The sequence below is a fragment of the Giraffa tippelskirchi genome, chromosome 12 (genome assembly GCF_054371585.1).
Source record: "Giraffa tippelskirchi isolate mGirTip1 chromosome 12, T2T-mGirTip1v1.2.pri, whole genome shotgun sequence".
Lineage (NCBI taxonomy): Eukaryota > Metazoa > Chordata > Mammalia > Artiodactyla > Giraffidae > Giraffa > Giraffa tippelskirchi.
The window spans coordinates 83,251,386-83,277,252 of record NC_137286.1 but is presented as its reverse complement, the minus strand read 5'-3'; the positions used below and the strand labels follow the sequence as shown (position 1 = coordinate 83,277,252).

At 38.1% G+C, this 25,867-nt stretch overlaps 1 protein-coding gene across 25 annotated transcripts in view; it reads right to left on the bottom strand.

Moving 5' to 3' along the window:
• NAA16 (N-alpha-acetyltransferase 16, NatA auxiliary subunit) overlaps positions 1 to 25,867 on the bottom strand; it is a 62,666-nt gene that overhangs the window by 5,751 nt on the left and 31,048 nt on the right. For 8 of the 25 annotated variants that reach the window (XM_081549897.1, XM_081549899.1, XM_081549903.1 and 5 more), the window contains 7 exons: positions 14,095 to 14,167; positions 11,844 to 12,013; positions 11,348 to 11,500; positions 9,428 to 9,556; positions 3,299 to 3,512; positions 2,198 to 2,385; positions 94 to 202 (listed from right to left, as the gene is read on the bottom strand). In XM_081549897.1, coding sequence (XP_081406023.1) covers positions 94 to 202; positions 2,198 to 2,385; positions 3,299 to 3,512; positions 9,428 to 9,556; positions 11,348 to 11,500; positions 11,844 to 12,013; positions 14,095 to 14,167 — 1,036 coding nt within the window. Of the gene's footprint in view, positions 1 to 93; positions 203 to 2,197; positions 2,386 to 3,298; positions 3,513 to 8,729; positions 9,240 to 9,427; positions 9,557 to 11,347; positions 11,501 to 11,843; positions 12,014 to 14,094; positions 14,168 to 17,470; positions 17,538 to 25,867 lie in introns of those variants that run through there. The other 17 variants (XR_014071250.1, XR_014071265.1, XR_014071257.1 and 14 more) reach the window with 16 other exon arrangements.

Here is a 25,867-nt window from a genome sequence, read left to right as displayed (position 1 = left end):
TCTAAGAAACAAAACCAGATCTAACTCACAAACATTATACTGAATATGGTCACCAATAAAATAAAAAATTAAAATCTGAATCCAAACTATTACCTTTTCTAAAATATATTTCAAATGCTAACAGATGAGTGTCAATGTTATCAGCAACAAGGTTCTTAAGAGGTATAAGAAACTTGATAGCTTCTTCTAATGGATTTTCTATCTATTTTGAAACAGAAAGAAAAATTATTGTATTTAAAAAGCAGTCACACAAGTCAAATTTCCCCCCAAATTTTATACTAATGCATAGCTGAAGTAATATAGATAGTTCTCTTTATATAACCAAGAAAAAGATTTAAAACTACCAACTATAAACAAAGTATAGTCAATACTTTTCAAAATGGAAATAGCTGTATTATTACAAAATTCAAAATAATTTTATAAAAATAAAAAAAATACAGAAAATTATTCTGTAGACTTAATGAAGTGGTACTACAAGTACCATTATACTACCAAGCCCCTTAAACTATAGACATTTTAAAGTAAGGAGACAAATACAACTGCATGACATAATTGAAAAAAAGTAAAGTTTAAAATACTTATACTAGATTCACAGTGAATAAACCAGAAAGCTAAGTATTTCCCTAAATCTGGTTCCTAAATAACTATTAATAATTTGAAAAAATTGTGGAGATAAGGTACTATTCTCTTTGCAGCTAAAACATTATCTAGCAAAGCATATAAAATGCTGCCATACTTCACTGTACTGCTGCTCTAACAAATTACCAAAAATTTACTGTATTAACACAAATTTAGGGATTTCTCTGGCAGTACCATGGTTAAGACTCCGTGCTCCCAATGCAGGGGGTACACGTTCAATCTCTGGTTATGAAAGGGATAAAGTAGGTGATTAAACAGTTAATCCCATGAGGGAATTTAAGTAGAAAAAATATGGGCGACTTCTTTAAGTTAATGATTACTCAAAGAAAGCAGGTTCACTTAACCACAAAACCAAGCAGCCTTGCTTGGCAGCAAAGCCATGCAACAGAAGCACAGGACATGCCCCCAAACAATAAAAAAATGGTGGCACGAGACCCACATCCTGCCCAGTGAGCTCAGTGCCTCGGTGATCCCGAGGACACACACACACACACAAGAGTAATGTGTGAACCAAGCCTGACCGTGCAGGGACAAGACACGTCCCTGCCCAGGCTGGAGGAGGAGCAGGTGATGGAAGCATGGCGTCCGCTCGAGAAGACACACAGGTCCTCTCCCTCCTCCCCCTCGTGCTTTGACCATGGGACTGCAGCGGACCATGTTCTCGGGCGGGGCACTCCCCGCCTGCCCACCTGTAAGCCTCGGGAGCGTCTAGTCTAACAGATCGCTTTGCTCTTGCTGAAGTCTCTCTGCACCAAGACACACAGGACTGTGGTACTGGAACTCTTTGGACCCTCAAATGACAGCAAACGCTGTCAGCTGGGCCACTAAGGCCCCTCATGCCGCACACTGCAGCCAAAACAAAACAAAACCCCACAAGCTTATCTGACACAGCTCTGTAGGTTGAAAGTCCAACGTGGGTCTCACTGGACTGCATTTCCTCTTGGAGGTTTTAAGGCAGAGTGTTTCCACGCCTTTTCTTGGCCTCTTCAGGATGCCCACCTCTCCTGGCTCGGGGCACCCCCTCCTTCAAAGGCAGCCACAGAGGACAGAGTCCTCCCCATCACTCAGCCCTCCTCGCCTGCTTCCCTCCTCTCTTTGAGGCCCCTGTGATTAACTACACCAGGCTCACTGGGTAGTCCAGGAATCCTCTCCCTATCCATTGTTTTATTTTCAGATTTTTTTTTTTGACTGCACCATACTTAAGGCATGTGGGATCTTAGTTTACTTGTCTTATTTAAAGGCCAGCTAAATAATAACCTTAAATTTCATCTGCCACCTTAATTCTGCCATGTAATGTAATATATTCACAGTTTTCAGGGATTAGAACATGAACCCATTCGGAGGGCTATTCTGCCTACCACAAGCACAATTCTACCTATAATTTGCATTAGCCAAATCTCATATATTATCACTTAAAAGTAACTGATGACCATAATGATCTTAGCTAATACTAACAAATTTGGCTTCTGAGTTACCGATTCAAAAAAATCATATTTATGGTCAGCACAGAATTAAATAGTACAAATTTTATCAAATAAATACAGTGTGTTCATCTCACCCTTTCTAATTTTTCGGGTAGAAGTTCTTCGAGACCACTGGTTTCTTCTTCTTCATCCCGTTTTTTCTTTTGATTTTTTGGTTGATGTTCCCTTTCCACATGCTTTCTCTCTTCTTCTAATTTAGCCTTTTTCTGAGCTCTTCTCTGCTTGCTAAGCATTTTCTTCAATTCTTTGGCTGACAGGTTTTCTATAAATATTCAAATCAATGAAAATTCTGGGTCAGTGTTCTCAATTTCCTCATATTCTTATTCAATGCATACTATTAGTATATTTGGGCTTCCCTGGTGACTCAGAAGGTGAAGAATGTGCCTGCAGTGCAGGAGACCCGGGTTCAAGAAGGGAATGGCTACCCACTCGAGTATTCTGGCCTGGAGAATTCCATGGACTATAGTCCATGGGGTCGCAGAGAGACAACTGAGCCACTGTCACTAGTATATTTGAGGTGGAGGGGAGGCAACTGTATGGACGTTTTTAGAGAGTGTGTTCTTAATGATAGCTTATACCTGGCACACCAAAGGCAACAGCAAATGCTGCATCAACTAAAATTAACCAACTCTGGCCTAGCTCTTCCTCCTACACAATATATGGGCTTAGGCAAATCCTCTCTCTCAATCTCAAGTCCCAAACTGTATTAAGTGGGGTTGAAGATTATTCTTTTGGAAAAATTCAAGGAGAAGTGAGACAAAGCACACAGGCACACGTGATTTGATCAGAAATCTGCTTTCATGCCATATTTCTCAAATATTCTTGGGTATTGACATGTTAGTAAAAGGTTGTATTTCGATATTCTCATTGGCATTACTATTTTCAGTCAAGTAAGTATTAGAAGCTGTACAAACATATTTGTTTCTCTAAAAAGCTCAGTTATTTTCAATTACTACTTTAAAAAACAAACATAACAGCCCATAAACATTATCAGTTACAGGACAACACCCTATCAACTTTTTCTAAGTCTTCCTCCAACCTTTTTTGGGGTATATTTGTTATCTAATGTTGCCTTCACACTCATTTGATAATATACTTTTCCATCATTATGTTAATGACATTCTAAAATTCTGTGTTCTTTTCAAGTCTCTTTAAGCAAGTCCCTTTTTAGTTACCTGAATTTCTCTCTTGTTGTTTGCTTTCACTGGTTAAGGGATTATCATACAATATCAAGTATATTTCAATAGCTGATCTAGCGGCCTTGAAATAAAATCCATGTCTCCTGAGTATATCTTCTAATCTCAAAAGGTCAACGTAGGCCCGAAGGGTCATCTTTCTCATGCAGTAAGTATGGAAGTCAAACTGATCGTCAGTTATCTCAGAAAAGTGCTTAAAAACAAAACCACAAAGTTATCCCTTACATTTACGTCAATAACGTCTACTTTTTGAAAAGTAAATCATAAAAAGCCCATAAGATAATGTAAGCAGTCACAATTTCACTTAGTTGCCCTCTCCAGGGTTTAACATACAAAGGACCTCAAGTTGTTCTTTGCATTCAACTTAAGTTTCTTTTCCTTACATTCTATGCCCATTCCCTATAAATCATATTTCATGATGAGACCCAATTTATAAGTCAGATGAGGGGAACTTCCTGGTAGTCCAGTGGTTAAGCCTGGAGGAAGAAATGGCAACCCACTCCAGACAGAGGAGCCTGGCGGGCTGCGGTCCATGGAGTCACAAAGAGTTGGAGGAGTTGGACACAACTGAGCACCAGTAGTTAGGGCTTGCGGTGCGTTCAGTCCTGGCTGGGGAACTAAGATCCCGCAAGCCATGTGGCACAGCCTAAAAACAAAAACAGGTCATGCCCGGGTTATTTTTTAAACCTGGAAATTAGAACATACCAATATTGGTTTTAATAAATACTTCTCAGTATTCCCTCAAAATCAGCAAGGTAGAGTTAAACAGAGCTCTGAATGGAGACTAAACACATACAGGTTTACACTGAATGTCTATACATCAGATGGTTCTACTTAACCATGAACTCTTCAAAGACAAGCCTGTTATATCCATCCCCACTCCCTGGCATAGAAGACATTCAGTAAGTGCAATATGTGCCAACTCAAGAGAGAAGCTGTTTTTCAGGAATGTGACTTCGTAATTTCCTACAGCCTCAATTATTTAACCTAAGTTAGGAATAAAAAAATATATACAGCTAATCTCACAGGTTGTTAGGGGATCAAGTAATTATTTTAAAGTTCATTCTAAACAGTAAACTGCTTTACAAGCACAGAGTGTTATGGTTTTCTCTCACTCACTAAACTCCTGTTTATCTAACTATATCCCATTTTAGCAAAAGTTCTTAATCTGGAGTCTGTATATAAACAAGCATAGTAACGTTTTCCTAAGGAGAGAGCTCGAAGCTTTCAACCAATTCTCAAAGGGTCCATGGCCCCCAAAGGGTTAAGAACTACTCCCTTACATGAAAGAAAAGATGACTAACTCCCCAACAAAACAATTTATACTTTTATTTTCTTCTTTACGTGCATCTCCACCTCCATCTCCTTTCTCTTCCCCTACTTTAGCTTCTCCAAAAATATACAGAAAAATGAATGATCCATTACACAAACACAGATCAAACTCTTCTACTACTTCATCTCCTCCGTCCTGGAGGCCTAGTAACTCATTGTGCAGAAAACACATTAGTAACTGTCCGTATCACTCAACAATTTTAGTTGTCTTGGTAATTAGAAATACGTTATACACAGAATTACATCAAGAGCCTGATACTTTAAAACACTAAGATAAAAAGAATAAACGTACACAGTGTGAGGGAAAGAAATGGGGAAAAAATGACTATTTCACATTAGTTTATGTTTACTACTTCACGAACCATGGTTTAATGTTATATTTGAAAGTTTCATTCCTCCCATCAATGAGACAAATCAAATAACTTTTTTTTAATGAAGGAATTACATAATTGTTCATGGTTAATATAAATCAAGTTATACCTAGCACTATAGCATCTTAAAATTCAATACAACTGACTGAGGAAAAATGGCAGTGCCCCAAATCATGGAACACATAATGAGATGGAAACGTCTAAGAGGCTGCAGTTTTCTCAGGGTGAGAAACATTTATGTGTAAAAAAAAGGCAGACGCAACTTTCAGGAGACATTCCTAGAGCGTCAGGTCTCAGTGAGGTCCCGAGGGAGCCACATGGACCCCCCAAATGTGTATGCCGCCTCTTCACCAGTAGCCGCCCATAGGCCGCCTCTCTCCAGTCACCGTCTTCCAGAAACAAAGCAACCAACCGACCCCAGCGTGTCTGAGGCTTCCTCAGTGCTTGCGCTCAAAGCCCTGCGTCTCAGGAACCTGCTCAGGAATGGCATATTCCTACTTAAGAGCAACTGAATCATCTTAGGCTGATTTTAGCTTTTCGTTTTCAAATAATCACGGATAAAGGAAGTTGCGAAGATGGTACAGGGATGTCCTATGTCCTCTTTCCTCAGTGTCCCCACGAGGTTACATCCTACACTGAACCATCAACACAAAGAACTGAGATGGGCTTGATGTGTGTCAACAGTCTCATGTGACTTTATTATACGTAGATCTTTATAACTACAATGCAGGAGACACAGGTTCAACTCCTGGGTGGGGAACTAGGATCCCACATGCCGAGGGGCAACTAAGCCTGTGAGCTGAAACTACTGGGTCCACGTGCCACAACTGAGAGAAGCACGCATGCTGCAACAAAGACTGCATGTGCCGCAACTGGGGCCCACCACAGCCATAAACAAACAAACAAACAAAAGGAGTAATAGCTACACCAACTAGGGCGATTAGCAACTCAATTCCTTTATAGAACACATGTCATTATAAAGTAAATGTCAACTTGATAAAGATTAAGATGCAATGGAAGATAAAGTTATGGGTTTCCTTGTGGTTCAGTGGAAAAGAATCCACTTGCCAATGCAGGAGACATGGGTTCGACCCCTGATCCAAGATCCCACACGCTGTGGAGCAACTAAGCCTGTGTGCCACAGCTACTGAGCTTGTACTCTAGGGCCCTGGAACTGCAACTCCTGATGCCTGTGCTCGGCTACAAGAGAGGTCACCTCAGTGAGAAGCCACACGCTGCAACTAGAGAAAAAGCCCACACGGCACTGAAGACCCAGCACAGCCATAAATAAATAAAACTAATAATAAAAAAAAGACAAAGTTACCAATGTCCTATGGTTTTGATCTACTGGAAACCTTAGATCCTATCAAAAAGTTTTAGAAATATGCACTGCTCCTCACAGATATAAATCAACACAGTAAAATAATGAGAAACTAATCACCTGAGAAAAAGGGGAAAAAACGCTCAATTCTTGAAACGTAAAATAGTTAAAAATATTCTGAACACAAGTTTATAGACAATAGTCCGAAGGTGGTCAGTCTGTCTTATTTTTAATAAAACTTAAGTCCTAAACATCGGATTGCATTGGACTACATAATCACTACATGTAATCCTAAACCCTGTAAGGAAAGCAAGAAGAAGGCCGAAAAAGTACTACAGTGGACCATTCTAGAATTGTAACATTTCAAATCCAATTAGTAAGAGTGCAAAGCAGTATGTCCTAAGCTGAAACTGCCTTCAGTGAAAGAATTCTTGAAGGCAGAATGACTTAGCCCTTCTTGGAACTTAGTTCTCTATTCAATAACCTTCTATTTAGAAGATCAACCACAAAATTTTATGTATATAGATACAGATATAGATTTTTTTTTTTTGCCACACACGGCATGCAGGATCTTAGTTCCCTGAACAGGGATTCAAACTGTGCCCCCGCTGCATTGGCAAAGCCGAGTCTTGACCACTGGACTGCCAGGGAAGTCCCCAAAGTTTTATTTTTGAATAAGGTGCTCATTTCTTTACTAAGTATTTAAAACCCAGGCACAAAGGTAACCCAAATGGGTATATGTTGTATCTTTTAATTCTGTAATTACTCCTAAATCCTTACAATTGTTATCATCAAGAATTTTCTTTTAGATTACATTAATGTTATTAGAAACTAATTTCAAGGAGTTTCCTGGTGGTCTGGAGATTAAGAATCACTTTCCAATGCAGGGGACATGGGTTCCATCCCTGGTAAATGAACTAAGACCCCACAGGTCTTGGGGCAACCACGCCTGTTCAAGACAGGGAGAGAAGCCAGCGCGCTGGGACTGCTGAGCCTCTGCGCTACAGCCCGTGCGTCACAGCCACTGAAGCCACGCGCTCCAGAGCCCACGCTTCACAAGAGAAGCCCTCGCGCTACAACTAGAGAAGACCCTTCGCGCCACGACAAAGACCCAGTGCAGCAAAAATAAGAGAGAGAAATTGTTTCAGAAGCGTTCCATCACCCTATTTGTACTCTACACTAATGTTCTTCCTTTTAGCATGAATTACTCACTATAAAGACTATCTTACAAGTAGAATATGAATAGAATCTTTTCTTGTTTATCTGCCTCTGGTTATATTTTGAAGTACCAACAGCAAACCCTGAAGATACTTAGTAAAGTTTCCAATGATGATAATTACATAATATAACCAGGGGGTGATGATTTCTACCATCTCTGATAACCAGTGATCATCTATAATTTTTTCCTTCAAAAATGCTTTCTACCAGTCAAAACACATTTCTTAAACTGGAAATACAGCTGACCCTTGAACAATACCACGTGGGCCCACTGACATGTGAGTTTTTTTTCAAGAGTAAATACTACAGTACCACACAATCATGGTTGGTTGCATCCATGGATACAGAAACAGGGATACGTAGGATCCACGTATACAAAGGACCAACTGTAAGTCAGGGAGATTTTCAATTTCCCAGAGGGTTGGCACCTCAACACCCACTTTGTTCCAGGGTCAACTGTAGTTATTCAAAATCAGTAAAAACTCCGTAGAAAGCATAATCTAAATGAAACTTAGTAATGGAACAGCTAGTAATCATAGTCTTAACAATTTTTTTAACAAAAAACATTAAAAAGAATAAAGTAGTCACTAATGTTAGGAGGAATGGGACTAGAGACGGAGAAGTTCCCAGTGATCCCAAGGTGTTCAAATCTGACTTCCACAGAGAGTCTGGTCAGCTTCTGATTATAGTCGTGCTGGAACGACTCACACGTAAGTGCCACGCTACAGCTCCTTGAGAATGTCCTGGGTGACAAACGCGCATCTTTCCTTAAAAGAAGCAGAATGCTTTTAAAGTGACGATCATCTAGGATGTCAAAACAAGCTAGTGATCTATGGTGTGGTCACAGAAATAAGAGCCTGACTTAAACTTAGGATGCTTGGATATTGCCTGAGTATTTCACATATCATCCAAAGGCTTTATAATTTTCAAGAAGATGAGAAGGGTTTTCCCCGGCAATCGGCCATCAAGTTTAGGCTTAAAAAGCAAAGAACACAACAAAACAAAGCAAAAAACTACACTATTTCTGGAAGGGCTCTAGAGGAATCCTAGTTCCAGTTCCCGACCAAAGCCACCCCCTAAGAGGTCCAGCCTTCCTTTGGGCAACTTCACAACTTTCACGTGGGGAAGAAGGCCAAAGTGGCTGCCAGGGTGCAGACCGCAGGCTCACCTGACTGCGCCAGCTTGGGACGGGGCTGCCGAGTGACCCCCGGCCGAGGGCTGCTGAGGCCTGCCTCGGGGGTGCATTGTGGCTCTTTTCCTCCCGTGGTCCATTTGGAAGGAGAGTGCTTCAGAGATGACAAAGAACAGGAAAACAAAAATTCACACACAGGAAAAGAAAAGTCGCCCTTACTAAGGCACATCGCACACATGATCCTAGCAAGTCATAAAATAAGCCTGCAAGCCAGCCACATGTTGGGTACAAAAGTGCTGAAGGTGAGAACAAACATCCTGGGAAGACAAACTGGAGAGAGGCTGACTACAGAGCAGATCCTGACGCAGAGCGGAAAGAGGTGGCCCTCGGCTTGTGCATCCTTCCAGGCTGGGGATGAGAATCAAGTAACGGCCCGATTAGGAAAGAGACATTTTGGGACATGTTAGTAATAGCAACAATAACTTAACTAATCCTTCTCTTCTTGCTTCAGACAAACATATGCAGACGTGTCTACCTCATTACCACCTGAGGATCCAAAGAAAGGAATCATTTATTCACAATTTCTGAATGTGTGAAAGGCTAAAGATCGAGAATTTTTTCACAATGAAGTTTTCCAAAGTCGTTAGAAGAGGTAGATGAGCCCATGTAGAAATCTACCAGCTTTTCTGGTCACCTTACAGAAGAAAAATGAAGCCAAACTCTTGTTAACTTACCCTTTCTACTTCATGGCACTTTTTCAAAGCATCCCCGTACCTTCCCAGGCGCTGGTAGGCTGAGATGCACTCGGTCTGAAACCACATGCACTGCATCTCGTTTAGGTTCTCCATGGCAGACGTCCCTTCCTGAAATGGAAGCGATCACAGATAAAGGAAGCAAACAATACAAGAGAACCTAAAAACCCCGTTTTCTCTTTTACAACAATGTCTATGAGGATTATGGTGACAATAAGTAGCAGTGACAAATTATATAATAAACACATCAATGTGCTTCCAAAAGGCTCCACCAACTTAAAACTGTATGTCTTATTTACCAGCTCTCTTGAGATAGTCAACAACCTACACAGAAAAGACTACAGGTTACAGAAGCTAAGTTTTAAACACCAAAGCTTCTATTTAACCTATTTAAGACAGGGATCCTATGAAGCACTGCCTATCTTTTGTCTATTAAGAAAAAGCCACTTAAGCTTTTCCTTGCTGACTTAGGATCACTGCTACTTACAACAGTGTTTTCAAATCTCTTCATAGTAGTTTCAAGCCCCCTTTTCAGGTTTGCAAGTCTCCTTCCTCCACATCAAGCCATCAGTTGTCACTTCCTTTCACAACTATGTCTATGAGCATTATTATGACAATAAAGAGCAGTAATGAATTATATAATAATACATTAAAAGACTTTCAAACAAAAAGAATATGCGTTCATCGGGCTCAGTGTGTATTCTAGGAGAACGTAAAGCACAGAGTTGTAGCTGGTTTCAGCGCAGGGACACTGGAGCTTTATCATAATTTAGAACAGTTATTTAAAATATATTCTAGTGACTCCAAGAAAGACAGCAAAGATATGGGTGTATTTACATGAGTTTAGTCTTCATTTTTTTCACACCCACTGTTTATCAGTTTAATTTTCAGAATTCTCATTGAAAGTATAAAAACCAGTTATCTCTGGGTAAATAAAATTATGGTTGTATTTTATGTCTTCTTCACAGCTGCAGATATTCCATTGTTTGATGACTACATATGTTTGTAAGAAATCTACCTTATTTTTCATTTCAAAACTTTACCAACTAGAACTATCCAACCTGCATCCGCAACTCTACAAATATTATAAACTGAAAAATCCACAAGAAGGAAATAGGAGCACTTCCCTTACGTATTACCAAGCAGATATAAACTGATATCGAGGTCACCGGCAGCTCTCCTCCCCCAGCTCACCATTACCCACCACCATTAGGGACACGCCCGGCAAGTGAAGCAGTATGGGTAAACCATCAAGCTCTCTGTGCGGCACGGCGGCCTGTCAAGAGTGGGTGACTGGAGGCGATTATGATGAGCAAGTAGAGCCCCAGACTTTGGGAACTACTTTCCTCAAACAGCTGAACTTTCCCCTTCTTACTCATTCTCCTGGGTCTTTTCCAACATGTCCTAGTTGGCTGTGGTTTGCTGAGGGGGTATTTTGTTGTTGTTGTTTTAAACCACTGAACTTATTTAACTTAAATATCCTCACTTCTAATTGTACTTTACTTCTCATCTCTACAGGGCTTCCCCGATAGCTCAGTGGTAAAGAATCTGCCTGCCAATGCAGGAGACACAGGAGACGGATTTCGATCCCTGGGTCAGGAAGATCCCCTAGAGAAGGGAATGACAACCCACTCCAGTATTCTTGCCTGGAGAATCTCATGGACAGAGGAGCCCAGCAGGCTACAGTCCATAGGGCTGCACAGAGTCGGACACGACTGAAGCAACTTAGCACGCATACACATCAACCACAGTAAGAAATCATCCTTAGGATATGAGCTAAACGAGATTTAAAAAAATAATGACAAAAGTGAATTCCGAGGAACTGTAGCAGCAAACTTCACATATCACCAGAGACTTAAAGTTTAATTTTAGTAACTTAGACAATGATGTGCTATTTCTTACCCTTGTGAACTTGGAGCACATTTCCTCTGCTTCCTTTATCATATTTGCCCGAAGCATATACTTTGCACATTTGGAATTGATGAATCGATCAGCTGTATCCAAAGACTGAGCTTCATCCATCCACTTAACAGCTTCTCTGAGATTACCCATATGCTTTAAGAGATGAAAGTATTAACAACATCACTGTTATGATTGAGAATAATGGGTACAATATAACAGAGGAAGTTCTTAAAGACAAAATTAGAAATCTGTTACATTTCTGTCAAATCTATCTAGAAATTTTTAGATACATTAAACTTCGTATTTACTAAGAGCTGAATGAAACGATTAACAATGAAAATATGACTATGCAACATGAAACTCCTTAGGATTATTAGCGTATTGGGAATAAATAATCAGGGTGCCCTGAAAGTCATCTCCACACAGAAAGAACTCCATGGGTCCTTAAAAGGACCAAATTCTTCAACTATTCAAAAAGCATGACCAAGATTTTTACCTTGTAAATTTTTGCTTTCGTATAGAATAATTCTATCAGAGTTGGAGTGCTAGCAATTGCAGCATTAATATAATCCAGAGCCAAAGAGTACTGCCCAAGCTTATCAAAGTGCTGTGCCAGGAAGTGCTGAACCCAGAGCAGTGTCGTTGGGGGCTCCTTCTCCCCATCCTCTGCAATCACACAGACACAAAAGGATGATAAGCAATGAGGCGAAGTGAAGCAACTCGCTTGCTTTCTTTCTCCCAATGCATAATGAAATTAATAACCATTACAATAAAAATCCAGCAAACATGACCAATTTCAACAGAAAGAGATACAACCTCAAGTGACGAAGTTCCGAAAGCAGCAGCCGAGCAGAGGAACAATGCTGGTTTCACAAGCTTCTACCCACACCTCACGCCAAAGAAACAGTCTGGGGAGAAGAGGCAGATCCATCTAACTCTATGAATTCTCAGGCAGACAGCATTAAGGCAGCAGGTCCAGGAAAAGTCAAGGAAAACAGCCTGGAGAAAACATGTCCCTAATCACCACGGTAAAACTTTCAAGAACTGCCAGGGCTTACGTGGATCGTCCAGGCCTCGACACAAACCAGGGAAACCCAAAGTTGAAGGGTATCAGGAGGGTACACTCTTGACAAGATGGACACAAACAACCATCTGACCTCTATCTGGCTCCCCATTCTACCCTGAAACTACAGAAGAGTAAACAAGAAATACCTAGCTCTCAAAAGGGGCATCAGAAGGGAAGACTTACAGGTATAAAATGAGGTAGGAGGAGCAGAAAGAACTTACTCATGTTACCTCAGAAGGTCTCCCAGACTAGGTGACCAAATGAAACGACAATGCAAACACACAAATTAACATAAATTAAGACACAAATAATAAATATAAGCAAAGAGCCAAGCATTTATCTTGCTCCTCTCATATACACTGTATTTCAGGGGGGTCAAATAGCTGAGGAGGAAAAGTTCCTTATAAGAACTCCAGCTAATATTAATAAATGCAGAAGGAATGATGATCAGAATGAAATAAGGGATCAAGGCAATTTTTGCACTGCCTGCAAAAGTCACTAGGTAAGTGACCAATAAGAAACACTGCATGGCCAGATTAGGCTGACAAACTTCTAAATGCTGATGAATCTTAAGTTTCACCAAAAGACAACCAGAATGCCCTCAGCCTTCAGATGTGCTGTAACAGGAAGTTCAAAGTGTCACATGTGAAGTAGTCACATGGAACCTGAATCCAATCAAGCCTATAAACCTAGGGGACCTCCCCAGAGAACAGTGCTCGGGACCCTGTGCTCCCACTGCAGGGGCATGGGTTCAGGTCCTGGTCAGGGAACTGAGATCTTGTATGTTGTACAGCACAACATGCAAGACAGGAAAAAAAGAGAGCCTATAAATCTAACTTGAAGTTTCTAAGAAATATGGATGACAGCAAGATGTATTAAATGATACCACAAGAAAACAATCGGCGAAATTCAAAGCATGGTGTGTTCCACAAGACAAATGACCTTTCAACAAATAGCCTTTAAGAAAAGGGGGAGAAAGGAAGGACAGGACAGTACCACCCAAGATTAAAAGAATATCAGAAACATAACAAATGTAAACTGTGGACGTAAGCTGGATCCAGATTCAAATAAACCAATCACACATTTTTTTAAAGAAATCAGGAAAATCTGCATGTGGACTAGATGTTAAGATACGTGGTATGAGAGTTAATTTTGTATAAGACACACTAGGGCTTCCCCCGGGGCTCAGCAGTAAAGAATCCACCTGCAGTGCAGGAGACGCGGGTTCAATCTGTGGGTCAGAAGATCCTCTAGAGGAGGGCATGGCAACCCACTCCAGTATCTTTGCCTGGAAAATCCCACGGACAGAGAAGCCTGGCAGGCTACAGTCCATGGGGTCGCAAGAGCCGGACACAACTGAGCACATGAACACAAAAGGAGAAACAACAAAAAACTAGGAATTCAGGAAAAATACATCTTAACACCAACTACTTGATCTTGGTCAAGCTACTCAACCACTTGATTCTGTTTACTCATGTTAAAATGAGGTTAACTCCCACCTCACAAGATTATGGAAATTTTTAATGCCTCTAGATGCAAGCGCTCTTCTCATTTCATTCACTAATTCAAAAACGAGTGAACAGCTATCAGGTAGCACATAATGAACATAATTTTACTGTAACTGATTAAAAATGGACTGAAATGAGTAATCAAATTTCAGCTCAATCTAATTTAAACTTACCATAAGGGCTAAAAAAGTCACAGGTTTTAAGAGAGGTTTCATAATTAGTAACAAGCTCCTGGATTATGGAAATCTGTTAAAGAAACATAGTTTTAAAATTTTAAAATCTTTTATTAAAGTATTTTATTTATTATGGATTAAATTAGATTTGGAAACAATATGCAGTTTATTTCAGAACAATAAATTAACTATAAACTGAGATGCCTGCTTTCCCCACCCCCACCCTCCATGTTGGAGGGAAAATGAGAAAAACACAGAAAATGTACTGCTCTCTTTATTAAGAGTAAAACAGAATCTCATTAATTTCTCATCTCAATAATTAGTTTCAAATTATGAAACTAATGGACAAATTATCACTAATCACTATCTAGTGATCACTAGTATCTAGTGATAACTAGTTATCACTATCACACACTCCTTTTTTTGCCAATGAACACACCTGTATAATTTATTAACAGTTTATTGCTTTTTGCTTCCCACTGTTAAAAGGTGAAGTTGTAAGCCATTATATTCTCAGATTTTCTAAAATGTCAGTACAAAAAAAAGTCAAGTGAAATAATCTAAACTACACAGTGAGTTGATGGAAGAAGTTAAGTAAACTCATAATTAAATGTTTAAACTATGTTTTCAGTGATCATTTTAATAAGTTTTCATTCCAATGCTATACTTAGGTAGGACTAAAATATCATACGCTACACTGCAAACATGCTATGCCCAGAAAGTACACAAGAAAAGTGACATGAATTAGAAGTGGCAGGAAAAAAGTAGCTTCTATGTAAGGTTGTTTTAAATGTCTGTTGATGTTACCTGTTCAGAATGCATCAGAAAATATAGCCATCTTATTTATGAACTTCAGAAAAACAAAGGTCAAAAGTGAAGAAAAACCATTAAAAATTTATAACAGTATGTGATCAATATAGTATTATTTTAATACCATCCCACTGACAGCAGTCAAAAAACAAAAGATCAAATTAAAACACTTCTCAGGCCTATATATGTTTCTGATAAGAATATTGTACTATATGGTATAATTCTCTCAGACAGAAGGGCAATAAGGAATACATGGGACAATATATTAACAGCAGGGAGAAATACGTAACAACAACAAAAAAAATTTACACACATTACTGAAAATATGACCAAATGGATTAGGGTAGTAGAATATGAATACAGTGTTTAAAAAAAAAAAAGTAACAATAATGCTGTACTATTTTAATAAGATATTTAAAACAAAGATCATTTTGGAAGAATAATTACTAAAATCTGAATAGACTTATATCTAGTAAGGAGATTGAACAAGAAATCAAAACCTACCAACAAAGAACAGCCCTGGACCCTATGGCTTCAATGGTGAAATCTACTGAACAGTTTAAAAAATAACACCAAACTTTCCAAAATAACTGAAGTGAAGGGAACACTTTCAAACTCATTCCACGAGGCCAGCATTACTCTCATACCAAAATCAGAAAAAAACACACCACAGGAAAACTACTGACAAATACTCATGATGAATACGGATGCAAATCCTCAACAAAATACTAGCATATAGGCCTCAGCAGCATGTCGAAAGGAGCACACACCATGACCAAGAGGAATTTATTCCTGGAATGCAAGGAAGGTTTACCTTAAAAACTGATGAATATAACATGCCATATCAACAAAATGAAGGAAAAAACCGTAATTATCTTAATTGCTGCAGAGAAAGTATGTGATGAATTTCACCACTCTCTCATTATAAAAACACTTGTTGAACTATGAATAGAAGGAAACTCTCTCAATATAATTTATGACAAATATGAAAACCTCACAATGAACATCAGACTCAATGGGGAGAGACTGAAAGTATTTCCACTACTAAGATTTAACAACAAGGCAAGGATGCATGCTTTCATCACATCTACTGGACACAGTTCTAGAAGTCCTACTGCTGGAAGGCAAGAAAAAGAAATAAAAGGCATCCAAATTGTAAAGAAAGAAGAAGTAAAATTTTCTCTCCAGGTGATTTCACAAAAAACCAGCAAGACACAGAAAGTCAATACACAAAAATCAGCTGCACTTTTCCACATAAACAATCTGAAAAGTAAATTACTAAATCAACTTCATTCATAATAGCATCAAAAAGAATAAAATACTTAGAAATTAACTTAACCAAGAAGTGAAAGGCCTGTACAATGAAAACTATAAAACACTGTTGAAAAAAATTCAAGATGACATAAATAAATGGAAACATTTCCCATATTCATGAACTGGAAATTTTAATGTTATTAAAATACCGATACTACCCAAAGAGACCTATAAACTCAAAGCAATCTCCATCAAAATCCCAATGCTTTTTTTCCAGAAATAAGACAAGCCCGTTCTAAAATTAACATTTAGATTCTCAAAGAATCCAAATAGCTAAAACAATCTTTAAAAAGAACAAAACCAAGAAGACTCACTTCTGATTTCAAAACATACTACAAAGCTACAGTAATTAAAAAAAAAAAAAATACAGTGTGGTATTAGCATAAAGACGGACAGAGACTAATGGAATAGAATCTAGAGCCCAGAAACAACGCTCACATAGGTAATTTTTTACAAGGGCATTAAGACCAATCACGGAGAAGGCAATGGTACCCTACTCCAGTACTCTTGCCTGGGAAATCCCATGGATGGAGGAGCCTAATAGGGTGCAGTCCGTGGGGTCGCTAAGAGTCAGACACGACTGGGCGACTTCACTTTCACTTTTCACTTTCATGCATTGGAGAAGGAAATGGCAACCCACTCCAGTGTTCTTGCCTGGAGAATCCCAGGGACGGGGGAGCCTGGTGGGCTGCCGTCTATGGGGTCGCACAGAGTCGGACACGACTGAAGCGACTTACCAGCAGTAAGACCAATCAATGGAGAAATAAAAGTCTTTTCAACAAACAGTATTGGGAAAACTGGATATGCACATGCAAAAGAAGGAAGGTGAACTTAACCTAATTCCATATACAAAGATTAACCCAAAGGACCAAAGACCTAAGTATAAGACCTAAAACAATGAAACTCTTAGAAGAAAACATAGGACAAAAGCTCCACAGTACCAGGTTTGGCAATGATTTCTTGGATGTAACACCAAAGGCATAGGGAACAAAAGAAAAAACTGACAAATTGGACTTCGTGAAAAGTTAAAAATGTGTACAACCAGATGCCATCCACAGAATGGCAACCCACAAAATGGGAGAAAATGTTTGAAAATCATGTATTTAATATGAGGTTAGTATCCAAAATACATACAGAACTAAAATTCAACAACAAAAACCCCATTCAATAATGTTTGATAAAATACTTAATAAACATTTGTCCAAAGATATACAAACAGCCAATAAGCACATGAAAAGATTTGCAACATTACCAGTCATTAAGGAAATACAAGTCAAAACTACGATGAGATGCCACCTCATACCCAGGAGGATGGTTATCTAAAAATAAACAAAAAACAGAGAACAACAACTGTAGACAAGGATATGAAAAAAAGTGGGAACTCTGTGCACTACTGGTGGAAAACGGTATAGCTGCTGTGGAAAACAGTATGGCAGTGCCTCAGAAAATTAAAAATAGGACTACCAAATGATCCAGCAATTCTACTTCGGCTATATATCCAAAGGAACTGAAAGCAGATCTCTAAGAAATATCTGTACACCCATGTACATAGCATTGCTCATAACTGTCAAAACATGGAAGCAACCCATATGTGGTAGAGACATACGATAGCTATTATTCAGCCATGAAAAGAATTCTGCAATGTGTTACAACATGAATAAATCTTGAGGACATTATGCAAAAGGAAATAATCTAGTCACAAAAAGACAAATACCATATGATTCCACTTATATGAGTTACTTAGAGTAGTCAAAATCATAAAGATGTAAAGTTTAATAGTTGTTGCTAGGGGCTAGAGGAAGGGAAAAATAGCAAGTTACTGTTTAATGGGTACAGTTTTATTAATAGTGCCACAAGATAAAAAGAGTTATGGGGATGGATGGTGGTCACGGTTGCAAAAAAAGGTGAACGTATTTAATACCACTAAATCATACACTTAAAAATGGTCAACATGATAAATCTTATGTTAAGTGTATTTTGCCACATAAAACAACAACAAAAGTGGTTCTAAAAGCGCAATCCTCAGACCATTAATATCATAAATGTTAACATCAGCATCACCTGGTAATTTGCAGACATGCAAATTTCTGAGCAAACCCCACATTTATAGAATCAGAAACTGAGTTTAGCAATGTTTTTAGCAAACCCTCTATAAGTAACTCTAACATACCCTAGGGTTTGAGAACTGATTTTTTTAAATGCTGCAATAAGACTATTACTATAAAGCAAAATAAAAAGTAATAGGCATTTTTAACCCACCAGGACTAATTTCATTCAGAGTATGTGTAACTTAAAAAAAACTTTCAGGCTCAACTTATGGAAATTCGGCACTCAACTTATGGAAGCAAGTAGTTTTTCATGAACTTACACTACCACCTACTGGCAGTTACTAAAACTGCAGCTAGTTTTAAGTAAGGGTGTATGCACCTTTTTGCATCTCTAGGGTGAAATACGTTTTAAAAATCAGTTTTAATAATTTTTAGAAGTACAACAAAATACTGAAGTTACACATAATTCTTAATAAAGAAGTGCAAATACTACTGAATAAATCAAGGTAATGGAAAGTTCACATGAAATGTTCCAAATAAACTGCAAAGATCACTGTCCTTTCTGGTTTACTAGGCATATATACTGAATCTAAAAAATGTGTATTATAGATACTCACTAAGTAATTAAAACAATTCAATTTTCCAAACTTGTCTATGAAAGTGAGTCTAAGGAGTTTTACTGAGGTATAAGGGGTCCATTTTACTTCAAATTTACTTACCATTTATACTTTAATTATACTGTATAATTATATATTCAATTATATAATTGTATACCATATAACTATAGTCTTGTACAATATAACTGTATATTCAACCCCTTTCTTTTAAAACTTAATAAGAAATGGCTGTTCTTGAAAATATAGTATTTCCACTGGAAGTCCAATACTCACATTAGGTATCCAACATGACAGTAAAACTTCAAGCCTCAAAATGGTTTAAAATTATACAAAATTTTCTATGAAATTAAAATATTCCAAAGTTCAACCACCTTCTGATTTAAATACTTTCTTCTAACAGTAATATTTGACCAGGATTGAAAAAGCTTTGCTTTTGCTAACCAAATCTAACATGGGCAAATGTGACTATTGTAGTTCATTTCCCTAAATTATTGCCCTTAACCAACTTTTCTTATGTATGAGTTAAAAGAATTCTTTATTAACCTTAAAGGCAAAGTCCTACAAAACATATGACACACAATTTCTCACAATATAAATACAGATTGAGTTTAAAATGTTACTGTAACACGAAAGTCACTGAAACTATCTTTTCAAATTTTTTTATCGAAATTAGAAAACCAAGCACAACAGTTTATCAACAAGGACCAAAACTGGATTAATTTCTAATAAATATACAATTAACAGGGAAAATTTTGGTCCCCAAGCAGCTAGCTAAATTGTCCAAGAACTATGACACTAAAATGAAACTAACTTCTTATAGAGATGACCTGTGACGGCGTGAGGATGGTGAGAGAGTTGAGCGATCAGTTCTTGAAAATCTTCTCTGAGCCAAGAACTTTACAAACTTTATCATTTAATTAAAACACACATCAACTCTTTTAGGATTATTTGCCCCAATTTTATGATCCAGAAACAGATTCAGGTAGTTGCTCACGCAAATGTGTGATGGAGTCAGGATTCCAAACCAGGCTTGATTTCACAGCAATCCTCTCTTCCCTATACCAATATTTCCCAAAGAAGGGTGACCACACAGCTAATTCACCAACTGAAACTTTTAAAGTTAGATTTTTATTTTATGAGTATAAAGACTGTATTAACACAAATCTGGTTTTTATGGAAGACAAGAAAACTAATCAAATTTGGTGGAAAATACTAAATAAATAACACTATAGTTGTTACATCAGTTCAGTTCAGTTCAGTTTATTCGCTCAGTCGTGTCTGACTCTTTGCAACCCCATGAACCACAGCACGCCAGGCCTCCCTGTCCATCACCAACTCCCGGAGTTTACTCAAACTCGTGTCCATTGAGTCAGTGATGCCATCCAACCATCTCATCCTCTGTCGTCCCCTTCTCCTCCCACCTTCAATCTTTCCCAGCATCAGGGTCTTTTCCAATGAGTCAGTTCTTCGTATCAGGTGGCCAAAGTATTGGAGTTTCAGCTTCAATGTCAGTCCTTCCAATGAACACCCAGGACTGATCTCCTTTAGGATGGACTGGTTGGATCTCTTTGCTGTCCAAGGGACTCTCAAGAGTCTTCCACAGCACCACAGTTCAAAAGCATCGATTCTTTGGTGCTCAGCTTTCTTTATGGTTCAACTCTCACATCCATACATGATTACTGGAAAAACCATAGCCTTGACTAGACGGAACTTTGTTGACAAAAGTAATGTCTCTGTTTTTTAACATGCTGTCTAGGTTGGTCATAACTTTCCTTCCAAGGAGTAAGTGTCTTTTAATTTCATGGCTGCAGTCACCATCTGCAGTGATTTTGGAGCCCCCCAAAATAAAGTCAGCCACTGTTTCCACTGTTTCCCCATCTATTTTCCATGAAGTAATGGGACCGGATGCCATGATCTTAGTTTTCTGAATGTTGAGCTTTAAGCCAAGCTTTTCACTCTCCTCTTTCACTTTCATCAAGAGGTTCTTTAGTTCTTCACTTTTGGCCGTAAGGGTGGTATCATCTGCATATCTGAGGTTATTGCTAGTTGTTACATAGATCTGGCAAAAATTGTGAAGGGGACTAATAAATAAGTTGATATTACACTATACTAAGACACTTTCCTAGGTAGGAAAAGTACTTGCTTTTATTTTACTCTCCCAAAATTTAACTGTTTTTAAACAAGAAATGAATTCATGAACGTCATTACAATTACCATTAACGGGCTGATCAGCATGTCTGAAAAATACTAACTCTGACACTGTTACCACTGCAAATAATGCCTTTTGGAATTTTTAATGACAGAATTTTTCTCCTTTAGTGAGAAATCCAGGATTCTAAGAAATATTCTTTTTTTGTTGTTCCTTTTTTCAGAGAGACTGTATTTGTGATAATTATTGCAAAAGGGGGAAAGGGCTATTTTAGTGTTGTGATCTGGCTGTTGCCACAAAAAGAACCAGTGACCATGAGATCTGCAGAGTTAGACAAAAGGGCTTTTATAAGACGAGAGGACAAAGCTAGAAAGAGCCTACCTAGTGTAGGGAAGCGGGCTAAGAGGACAGCAGATAGCACAGTGTTTTATCCTAACACCAGCCTCTTCTCCAGGAGAGATCCAGGAATAGGGCCTGTCTGCTGTCTCCGGCTGAGAGCAGGCTCAAGCTCAGGGACCTCCTCCTGGCCATGAACCTTTACAAAGTCGCCACCTATGCCAAAGCAACTCCCCTCTTTCTGTTTCTCTTCTCTTCTTCCTCCTCAGTCTCTGCAGAATCTAAGAAATATTCTTAATGTAGTTCTTCTATTATTTGGAGCATCTAAGAAAAAATCCCTTATACTGCCCTAAAATACAAATCAAACTCTTGCTTTCCTGGATAATTACTCCCATATATAGTCTTCTGAAACACCTAGTTTCCCAGAAGTATACAGGAAATGAAGCATTTTTAGAAGCATTATGCTTGATTATTAACTCTGATGTCATTTTTATAATGACAGAATTCTAATTATTTTTATAATGCTGCTCAGCTTCATTTTCTCCCCTAACTTACCTTCACAATTAAAGTTAGTTAGTAAATAGATACAAAATTCAATTTTATACCCAACTGAGTTAATTCAAAAGAAAGAAACAAAGATATCTTACAGACAATATATTCCAGGATCAATGTCTAGTTAACCCCCACCTCCAGCAACAAATTATAGGTGTTTCCCGGTAACCAGAGCCAAACAATTCAGTGCTTTCCGTAGAAATATTTCAACGTTTATGATGATTCTCTTTCTTCACTGAACAGGCCAAGAGTTCTGTAACTCTTTGGGCCAACTGTCATCAGTTTCTAAAGGTCACAAGTACCTTCAACTGAATGAGGATCTTGACATACTTTCAGTTATGGGCAGATTTAACACAAGAAAGGAAGGCTGTCTTGGAAGCAGCCTACCTTCCCTTCCTGTGTATGGACAGCCATGCATTTTCTGTTGAGACAGCTACACTTCACCAGTCTGTCTCCTCAAGCACTGAGTTCCCATGTTCTCACTTGCGTTCAGGGCACCTATGCACTGACGTCCAGCTTCAATGGCATCAAATGTGCCTCTAACAACCCACGCAAACCGTGATGATTCACTGAGTTCACTCCAGAGTCGGACACAGCGAACAGCTACAGAAGGAAACTGCCAAGTACTTTCCACTATAGGTGAGAATGGGAGTCCAGAATTAATTTCCACCTCTTACCAGGGTCATTTTGGTTTCTTTTAAACACCCCCCTAAAATATTTTTAAGGTATATGGTGTAACCTTGAATTTATCCTTCAACTAAAAATAAATTTAAAAAAAAGCAATTGTAAAAAGATGACCAAATTAAACGTAAAACCAGCAGAAGTAAGGGTATAATAAAGATCAGATTTGACGACTAATGAAATAGAAAACAGAGGGAGGGGTCAACAAATCGAAAACTCGGCCTTCAGAAAAGACTGACAAAACTGGCTAGCCTTTAGTTACACTGAGCAAGAAAAAAAAGACTCAAGTTATTAACACTAGAAATCAAAGAAAAGACACTACTTATTACTGACTTCACAGAAGTAAAATGATTATAAAGAAATATGATGATATATGATTATATTAATATATGATTATAAAGAAATATGCCAATATTGGCTCATTTAAATGGACAAACTTCTAGAAAAACGAATCTCAGAAGCCAAATAAAAAGAAATAGAAATCAATCAATAACAAGTAAACAGTTGGAACAAGTAATCAAAAACAAGCCACAAAGAAAAGTGCAGCTCCTGAGAGCTTCACTGGTAAATTTTACCAAATATTTAACACCAACACCAATCTTCACAAACTTCTCAAAAAAAGAAAAAAAGAGAAAATTTCCCAACTCATTATAAAGTCTTTATTACCTTGATATATCAAAGCCAGACAAAGACATTACAAGAAAACTACACAGTATTTGTTAGAAATACGGACACAAAAATCCTCTATAAAACTCTAGCAAATTGAACCTTAAGTGAAGTCGCTCAGTCATCTCCAACTCTTGGCGACCCCATGGACTGTAGCCCCCCAGACTCCTCCGTCCATGGGATTCTCCAGGCAAGAATATTGGAGTGGGTTGCCATTTCCTTCTCTAGGGATCTTCCCGACCCAGGGATCGAACTCGGGTCTCCTGCGTTGCAGGCAGACTCTTTACCAACGGAGCCACCAGGGAATCCCAGATGCAGATGACCCCAGTTTGATTCCTGGGTCTGGATGATCTGCTGAGAAGAGATAGGCCACCCACTACAGTATTCTTGGGCTTCCCTTGTGGCTCCGCTGGTAAAGAATCCGCCTGCAATGCGGGAGACCTGGGTTTGATCCCTGGGTTGGGAAGATCCCCTGGAGAAGGGAAAGGCTACTCACTCCAGTATTCTGGCCTGGAGATTTCCATGGATTCCATAGGGTCACAAAGAGTCGGACACGACTGAGCAACTTTCACTTTCAAACTGAACCTAGCAACATAAAAAAAGAACTACGCATCATGATCAACTGGGTTTTATCCCACTAATGCAAAGCTGTTTAACATCTGGAAATCAATTACTGTATGACATAATATCAATAGAAAAATAAACACAAGATCATCTTAATAAACATAGAAAAAGAATTTGATAAAATTCAACACCTTTGCAAAACAAAAATGTTCAACAAACCCGAAGTAGGAAGGAACTTCCTCAACATCATAAAGGGCATATACAAACATATTCATAGTCAAAACAATATTTAATGGAGAAATACTAGACGCATTCCCATTGAGACCAAGAACAAGACAAAAACATCAATTTTTATCATTTCTATTCAACATATATTGGGGGTTCTAGACAGGACAAGTAGTCCAAAAAATAAATAAAAGGGATACTAATTGTAAAGGAAGAAATAAAACTTTCTATTTTCACATGACAGAAATTCATTATACCAACTGTAACAACTAGTAAACAGATTCATCAAGGCTGCAGAATATAACAATTTAAAAAAAAATCTACTTACTAGCAAGAAAAAAAAAAAAACCTGAAAATTAAATTAAGAAAACAATCTCAATCCAAAGAACACAAAAACACTAATCCAAAAAGACGGCTGCACCTCTACGTTCACTGCAGGATTATTTACAATAACCAAAATATGGAAACACCTTAGATGTCCATCAGTGGAGAAATGGATAAAGATGTGGTGTAATACACGGACTATTACTCTCCTCAGCCATAAAAAAAAATGACATCTTACCATTTGCCACAACATGGATGGATCTCGACAGTGTTATGCTAAGTGAAATAAGTCAGATAGAGACGAATGTCACATGATTTCACTCACACACAGAATCTTAAAAAAAATGAACAAAAAAACCCAAAAACTGATAGATACAGATAACAGACTAGTGAGGGAAAGGGAGTTGGGGGTGAGTGTGAAATGGGTGAAGGGGCTCAACTATATGGTGACGGATGGTAACTAGACTTGCAGTGGTGAACAAATTACAATGTACACAGATATCAAATTATAATTGGCTCTATGTAAGTTTCAACATGTGCACCCGAAACTTATAAAGAGAAAATAATTCTATCTAGCATAGCAGAAAAAAATAAAATACTTAGGAATGAATTTAACGAAAGATGTATAAGAGGTATACTGAAAACTACAAAACATTGTTGAAAGAAATTAAGGGCACTCTAAATAAATGGGAAGACTACCAATGTTCATAGACTGAAACATTTGTCTTAAGATGGAAATGGGAATTCCCATAATGGAAATTCTCAAAGTGATCTACAAAGCAATCCCTATAAAATCCCAGCTGGCCTCTTTGTAGAAGTTGAAAAACTGATCCTAAAATTCAAATGAAAGTAAATCCTTAATGGCCAAAAGAATATTTTAAAAAAAGAACAAACAAGGAATGTTCACACTTCCTACTTTATTAATAAACTACCCGAAAGCTATAATAGACAAGACAGTGTGATACAGCCTAAGGGTAGACATACAGAGAGTCCAGAAATGAACCCTCACATTCATGGTCAATTTATTTTCAACAAGGCTATCTAGCCTTTCAAGGGGAAAAAAAAAAAGTAAATGGTGGTAGGAAACTGGACAGACAATGCAAAAGAATGAGGCTGGACTCCCACTGCACATCATATACAAAAATGAACACAGAATGAATCAGACTTTAATATAATAACCAAAAGTATAAACTCAGGAGTAAATATGTATAGATCTTCACGACCCCAAATTTGGACATGGTTTCTTAATATACAACACAAAAGCACAAGCAACATAAGGGAAAAAAGATAAAATGGGCTTTATCAGAAGACACTTTCAAAAAAGTAAAAAGACAATCCACAGAAGAGTAGAAGATATTTCCAAATATTTATATGTATTATTTATTTCAAATATCATATGTCAGGTAAGAAACTTGTTCCTAGAATATATTTAAAAACTTAAAATTAATAATAAAAAAGATAAATAACCCAATTAAAAACTGGGCAAA